This window comes from Amblyomma maculatum, chromosome 6, assembly GCF_055883805.1.
Source record: "Amblyomma maculatum isolate TAMU_Amacu chromosome 6, ASM5588380v1, whole genome shotgun sequence".
In the NCBI taxonomy this organism is placed as follows: Eukaryota; Metazoa; Arthropoda; class Arachnida; order Ixodida; family Ixodidae; genus Amblyomma; species Amblyomma maculatum.
In genome coordinates this window covers 128,672,788-128,680,703 of record NC_139349.1, presented here as the reverse complement: position 1 = coordinate 128,680,703, position 7,916 = coordinate 128,672,788, and the positions used below count along the sequence as shown (strand labels likewise).

At 45.1% G+C, this 7,916-nt stretch overlaps 1 protein-coding gene across 1 annotated transcript in view; it reads right to left on the bottom strand.

Moving 5' to 3' along the window:
- Window positions 1-3,323: 3,323 nt before the first annotated feature.
- Window positions 3,324-7,916, bottom strand: part of LOC146186729 (uncharacterized) — a 69,289-nt gene continuing 64,696 nt past the window's right edge. The window contains exons 3-4 of the mRNA XM_084608102.1: window positions 7,151-7,669; window positions 3,324-4,195 (exon numbers count right to left, since the gene is read on the bottom strand). Coding sequence (XP_084464228.1) covers window positions 3,748-4,195; window positions 7,151-7,669 — 967 coding nt within the window. The 3' untranslated portion in view covers window positions 3,324-3,747. The remainder of the gene's footprint in view (window positions 4,196-7,150; window positions 7,670-7,916) is intronic.

The window sequence follows — 7,916 nt, the reverse complement described above, 5'->3', positions numbered from 1 at the left end:
ATAGATAAGACTTAGTCACATCACAGTCATGATAGTCATATTGTAGCGTGTGCAACAGCAGCCGCTAGGCGGCAGCTCATCGAGTCTCGTGCGCGGACTGGAAGAAGTGGTCTCGTGGCGTTCGAGAAGAAGCTGAAGTCGGCTGCTGTCTCTCAGTGCTCTCTCTGGACCTACTCTTCTGTGCCTTCTAGGTCAACCCCCCCTATTAAAACCAACCTTCTGGTTACGGGCCTAAACGGCTACGTGACAATATTAATAAGAATGAAGTAAAAGTGTCAAGTGTCAAAACACATCAGTAGGAATTATGGTCACCATTAAAAGAAAATTTATGACGCCACCAGATTAGATAAATCATCATTATCATCAGCCTGACTATACCCACTGCAGGGCAAAGGCCTCTCCCATATTCCTCCAATTAACTCGGTCCTGTGCGAGCTGCATCTACTTGACCCCTGCGAACTTCTTAACCTCATCCGCCCACCTAACTTTCTGCCGCCCCCTGCTACGCTTTCCTTCCCTTGGAATCCAGTTTGTTACCCTAAACGACCATCGGTTATCCTCTCTTCGCACGACATGTCCTGCCCATGCCCATTTCTTCTTCTTGATTTCCACTAGAATGTCAGTAACTTGAGTTATTTATCTCACCCAATCTGCACTCTTCCTATCTCTTAATGTTACCGCTACCATTTTTCGTTCCATAGCCCTATGCGTTGTCCTCAAAGCCCTCTTGTTTAACCTCCACGTTTCAGCCCCATAGCATTAGATTAATAATGATTGCTAGTTATAATGTATGGTCAGTGATAGTGATAGTTATTGATGTATTTTATTTATGAAGTGGTCGAGATAGTTTTCATACAGGCCACTTGTACCCCTGGCATCAGAAAAACAAGTGTAGGCATGTTTTGAATGTTCAAATCACATCCGACGCCGAAATAGAATGTTAACAACGAGCTGATGCTGTCATAAAAACCTCATATGATCGAACAATTTCTACGATAGTGGCTTGTTATGTTCAGTGGCCTTATGAGTCTGCTTATTCAAAAATAAAATTAGTTGGACGATTGCGCCTTGTATGTGTTTGCATGTGTCTTTCATTTCGGCTTCTTTGCGTAGTTTTACTTTTTCACGTCAAATATACCGACTAGTCCGTCAGAGAGCCTTAATGTAGCAACATGTCAAGACAAGATGTTTCGAACGTCTTGATGACATCAGACTTCGAAATAACTAGGAACGGAACTTGAAATGCTTTCGCATTTGCGTTCTTATGGATACTTAAGTGAACGTTGTAATTTTATTATACATGTGCAGAATTCATAAAAATATTCGAACTTCTCAAACGCAAGACGTTTTAGCTGCCATCTTCCTCCCTCCAGCTTAGCATCAACATTTAAGCGTTTTATTTACGGTATAGGACACAGTAAGGAAGATTTTGCTTTCGAGAGAGGGTGAAGGGAAATCGATAGCGAGGTCAAGCTTAGTGTATCATGGAGAAGTATCCACATAGACGGACTAATTAATAAATACCACATAGAGTGGAACCAATGAATCATTGAGCACCACACTGCAACTAGGATATGGAGCATGTAGAAGTTAAACAGACAACTGGAAAGCGACCGATTAAAAGAGAATATAAAAGGAACCACCAAGGGTTAAACGATAGAAAAGTCAGAAATTCTGAGCAGCGTGTAGTGTTCGCGAATACTTTAGTGAGGATAAAGATTGGTCTTAACATTAGAGTTATGTAATGTGCTCCTATAAAATGCGAGACGCCGAGAGGGCTTTCACACACGGCATAAGGAGAGTATATACATATGCAACAACCTCAATCCATTCTCTTTGAGCTCTGCAAAAACTATAGCCTTATTATGACATTATTGCCCATAATTTTTGCTGATTCGAGAATCTCAGCAGCTTTCAAAGGAAATTTAGATCCATATTTATGCTTTACCCCCGGAACAAGGCCACCCGTAAAGACATTGTTCCTTGTTCACAATTTTAAAACGTAATTTCAATTTTTGTAACCCCAGTGTGGGTGCCTACACTTTTCATCCAAGTCAGATATGACCCCAGGAACGGTTACTTAACGCAACATCATTCACGTATTACACTTAACTACAACCGCAGTCAGGACGGCTCTCCCAATTTTCGTAGTTCGTTCCGATAGAATGGGCTCGCTTGAGGATGTAATGAGCCGAATGCATGCCTCTGCAAATAAAGCAGGAACTGAGCTGCAGCCCTCGCATCATCACGAATGAAGCGCGGTTAACGTAGCTGTGTTCTGTGGGGCGACTAAGTTTAGAAACCTCCTTTCATCAACGGAGCATGTTGGTGAGGGGTTCATAAATCACGCCTAAAGAAGAGCAGTATCTGATCAAAGCAGAGCGCCTCCCTAAATATCACCCATCCTCTGTCTGTGGATGGAACGTTTAATGATCGCCTAGCCTGTCCCACGTTCTAACTATAGCCGGCTCTCTGCAAAGGTGCATCGGCATCGCCGGAGTCGATACCCCTTTTTTTTTTGCCTGGTTGCAAGCAGCCTGAATGGGAAGCCATGCAGGGAGAAAGACGTTTGGCTTTTCTTATTGAGATGGGCCGCTGCAATCATTTGAAGTGAATTTAAAAATATAAAAGTTAAGTATATGAACTCGGTCGAAATGTTCTCAAGAAAGTTTGCCTACCTTCTACCTTAATGCTGAAACACAGACTTCATAAATGTCCGCCAACATTGAAATTCACAGTCACTTCTAGGGCCCATTTCTGTTTGGCGTGCTGGCCAGCAAATTGTTTTGTTAATATACTGGCCCCTAAAAGTAGAGCACAATTTATTTCATCGGGAAGAGGAAATGTAGCATGCGTTTCAGCAAAACTAGGGGACTTAACTCCATGATTTTATGCTCTGCGAAGTTTATTCCCATCGAAATATTTGTATGCCCTTCATTGCAAAAAAAAAAAAAAAACAAAATGTCTATTTCTCGTGTCGTTCTGGTTTTGCCGCTTTCACACCAAAAATGCGCCTCATTTTTTACTGCTGCTCTGCTAATTAGCGTTAATAGAGAGGAAGCAACAATATCTGCGAAATAATGCTCACTAATCCCGTCATAAGCCGTCTAACAGTTTACAATAATGAGGTCACTTTTACATGATACAGATCCCAAGTTCTTCCATTTTCTGTGACACCAACATGAATTTCTCTCGCCAGGCAGAATTCCGTCAAACATTGGGCTTCAATATAGATAATGCGTGGAGAGAAAGGCATTCGGTAAAATCGCAGCAATAGTCTTCATCATAATGGGAATCCGCAACTGCAGTGCTGATAATATATGATGACGGGAATTATTCAGCAGCGCAACGCAAGGAACTAAAAAGTGAGGAAAAAGTGAAAATAAGTGTTAGGCAAATGATCCTCCTATCGCTCCGTAGTAGCATGAGTCCGTAGATATTGAGAAACTAACATCAAGATGTGAAAACTCAACCACTCATACTGGGAGGGCTCTATGCATCCTATTCAACAGATGCACAGCTGTTTCATTAATATGATGCCCGCACAATATAATAAAAATGAAGCTGACGAGGTAGCGGACTGATGCACAGTAGTTGTGATATTTCTCTCCATTTCCGCTTATGTATATCCAGATGTACACAACTAGCTTCTAATCCGCTCTTACAGTAGATGTCTTTTCTTCCTCATTTACAGGTGAAATGAAGTGAATGCATTGAAGAGCGCGTGGAAAACTAGTGCAAAATTCTTCAACTGTACTCACCTATGTTGTCGATGGCCGGCGAGATGGTGAGGGTGACCGCGATGAGCACCACACTCATGAGCAGAATGAAGCACGCCACTGAACTGATCACGAATATGATAATCCGGCGCTTCGGCGAGTCCAGTTCCTCGTCCGGCTTGCTCTGCTGACCGGTCTCCTCGTCGGTAACAAGAAGCGCCGGAACCTTGGATGCCCTACGGCTCCCGGTGTCCGCGTCGGGAGGAAGCAGCGAGCTGCCTTTGCGGTAGTTCATTTCGGGTCCAGTAAGTGACGACTCACGCCGGTGGTGCGAGTGATGGTGGTGGTGGCGGTGCCGATCCTCTGAGCACCGGCGCTCGTCTTCTGCGACGCTGCGCGAAGAGCGTCGGCTGCTGTGGCCGCCAGTGTCGTCGGTCGCCCGCGAAGAGCGTCGACTGGTATCGCACTTGGAAGACCTGTAATGACGTCGTCGCAAATGCGAGATTTCTGAGAGAGGTGCAGGTAATAAATACAATGTTTTCCTCCTTAGGCATACTATGCATAGCTTTCCATTTATTGGGAAGCGTATTTCGTCTGAAACGACGGTACGTCTCATTACTGTTGCATACTCAAGGTTGAACGGGGAAAAGAAAATTGCTGCACCTTATGAAAGAGCACTGAAAAATGGTTGAAGGGGAGCCTAAGTTTGCAACCTGAGCCAACATTTCGTCAAGGTGACTTTCCCAGATGAAAACAAGTCCCCTTCTCGAATTATTGCTTCCGCTTCCCAGTCGGAAAAAACTACACAAAATTTTCTGATATTACGACAGAATTTCTGTGCGGTTTTTGACGGGAAACCTGTTGTGACAACAGAACATTCTGTAGTGTCATCAGAAATTTCTGTAGTTAGAACAGAAAAGTGCTACAGAACTACAGAAAAATCTGATGGTTACAACAAAACTACAGAATATTTTGTCGTATTTTTAACACAGTTCTGTAGTTTTTTTCGACTGGGTTGCGAAATTAGGCTCCCCCTGAACTCGTGTTTAATGCTCTTTCCTACTGTTGCATACTCGGTAATGGTCAATGTTAACGATGCCCTCTTTTCGCTCTAAGAATATTTACAGCAGAGATAACATATCCACTACGCTAGTAGAACTCGCAAATCCCTACCATTTACAATACATTTATATTATCGGAAGTACCTAAATGGTGCGAAGATTTCAGACGGTGTGGCTCCCATATTTCTTACTGATACTGTCCGCGATACCACGTGCACTGCAGATGTATGCCCTGAACTGCACGCCAGAGTTTGCTGACGGCGCTGCGGCTGTTTTAACAATTTGCATACGGCAACTTCCATGATATGCTTTCCCACGTGCGCATTTCATATAAAACGACAGCAATCGCGGCGGATCGCGTGATCTCTCCACTTTTATACAGCACTGTAAATCTGAACGTACGGCTTATAGCGACAGAGTAGAGGTAGCAGATGACGTTGGTAGTGCTTTTCGCAAAACCAAGGCGACTTTATGACTGCCTAGTCACAGCATTCAGCGCGCTTATATTTTAGGCAAAATTGCTTATTTTCTTTCACGTCATGTTAGATACGTTAGTGATAGTGACAGGCCGGTTAGATGCCGTGAAAAGTGCAACTCATGGTACCGTCTTGACCTTGGTAAGAACGTGTTTGACAGCAAGGAACTACTGTCCGGAGTTCCCGGGTTCGAACCCGACCACGACGGCTGCGTTTCGATGGAGGCGAAACGAAGTGGCGTCCGTGTGCTGTGCGATGTCAGCGCACGTTAAAGATCCCCAGGTGGTCGAAATTACTCCGAAGCCCTCCACTACGGCTCCCATTTCTTTCTTTCCGCTTTCACGCCCACCTTCATCCCTTTCCTTACGACGCTGTTCAGGTGTCCACAGAGAACGTGTGACATATACTGCGCCTTTCCCTTCCTTTGAACCAATTATATATATATATATATATATATATATATATATATATATAGCAAGGATGCGGCTGAGAGCTGATCAGAAGTGTGCTCATATGTTTCTACTATTTTCATTTTACCTACTGCTTTTCAAACATTATTTCAAATCCCTGCGCCCAAAATAAAATACGCTTTATTGGTGCACCATAACAGGCATCTAATGAGGAAGTTTCGCACGTGCAGTTGTTTTCCACAAAAAAATTTTGTTTGATTTATAGGTTTTTATACCCCAAAGCGACTCAGGGTGTCAGAGACACTTTAGTGGAGGGCTTCGAAAATTGTGACCACCCAGGGTTCTTCAACGTGCACTGACATTGCACGGAACACAGGCGCCTTGTCTTTCGCCTTCATTGAAAAGCGGCCGCCACGTAGGTAGAGCGTTGAAAATACCGAGACAAACACCACCAAAACACTGAGTCCGCTCTGCCTTCTTCACTAGAGACTCGACGATGCAATTTAGGTCGTGGGTGTGCAGGAAAAGTGTGAACGCTCTCGTTGTTGACGTCACCATCGCCTGCCTCCCCTAATTACTGCCCTCTAAACGGAGGCCATAAAAATGCTTCCAAGCCCAAAATACGTCGAGGCTATGAACGGCGATTACGCCATCGTTCCATACTTCGCCAAACAAATTTGTGAATTCAACTATTTGGTGGTTTTCCAAAGTTAATAAAGAATCAAAGCGGTTATTTTTATTTATGGTACCGATCATGCATCCTCTAAACTAAAATGCCATTCAGCGAGACCCTGTTGTGGAGGGAGAGAAAGATAAATTCGTCTTTGCTTGCCATTGGCCGACAGAGTGCTCAAGTGCCTACGCTTGTATTTTAGTGAGCTGTCTGCTGCTGCATAAAAACGGAGGACGTTGTCTTCCAGATTGCTAGCACAACCTATTTCCTGTTGTACGAAGCTAATTGGCAGCCCAGAGCTACCGCATTGCATTCCGTGAGCACCTGTGTGTTTTTCCCTGTAGTCCATGCACTCATCAAATAATGTAAGCTTTGTGTTTACCATAGTAAAAGAAAAAGCTTTTAGGTGCGTGTTTACCAGTCGTTTTTAGTTTCTGCCGTCAGGTATCAGTTCAACTCACCGGTAGATCCCGTCATGTAAATGGTTCAGAGAACTGAACATTAAGCCTGAGTAAGCCGAGTTTAGAGGGACATAACTTTTATTCGTCATGCCCCCATTCCTAAATTCCTCATTTATCTGTTGAGAAAAAAATGTTAAGTTAAACATCTTTTTCTCCAAATGGGCCAGAACCGGTCATTTATTAGCCTATATACTCTAGTGAAAGCACTAGTTTGATATTGTTCGCAATACATCCTGCCTGAAACCTGCACACATACAGCTGAAATGCCGGCTGTTTACTGGCATGTAATATAGCCTCCACCACAAGCTGTTTTATGTACATCGGATGTATGAATACGTGTTCCCACTCACCTGCGGCTTCCGTCCTCGGCACGGGATGAGCGACGGCTGTGCGGGCATCCCTCACTGTCTCGAGATGAACGACGGCTCAGGCTGCTGGCGCTGGAGCGACGCGAAGAAGACGGCGTCACACTGGCCGAATCTCCTGGCACTGTCACTGCCAGGTTGGACCCGTGACTGTTGGGGAGCGGGCTGCGGCTCCCACGACGACGCCGCTCTGCCGACGATGCACCCCGCACATCGGGGCACGAACGCTTACGGTCGCGATGCCGGCGGTGGTGATGATGGTGGTCGGGGCTGGAGCAGTCCTGCATCGAGTGGCGCCTCGGCTCACCCGTGCCCGGAAGGTTGAGGAATTGGTTGGAAGCCGGAGTAAGTGTTTCGGCAGAGGAGGCGCCTCGAGACAAGGGCAAGTCGGGTACACGGAGGAGAAGACCCGACTCCATTGCGGGATCTATGCTGATGAGCGGCGCGTGGTTGTTATTGCCGCTGGTGGCGTTTCTCCTCACGTCGCCGTTGCTTCCAGCGCCGCTGTTGAGAAGACCGCCATTCTTGATCACCGCCATGTCGCTTTGCAATCTAACGTCGGTGTTCATTGTGCCTCAAACTACAAACTTTATCTTTTCACTTCCTTCAAAAATCTTCGATTCCCAAGTGCTCGCTTTGAAGCATAGGTTCTTTATTGTCAAAAGTGGCGCTTATAGAGTTAAGTCTTGGCTGGCGAGTGCACCAAGGCGACCTCTCCGAACTTATACGTGCATATATAGATCGCTTCAAT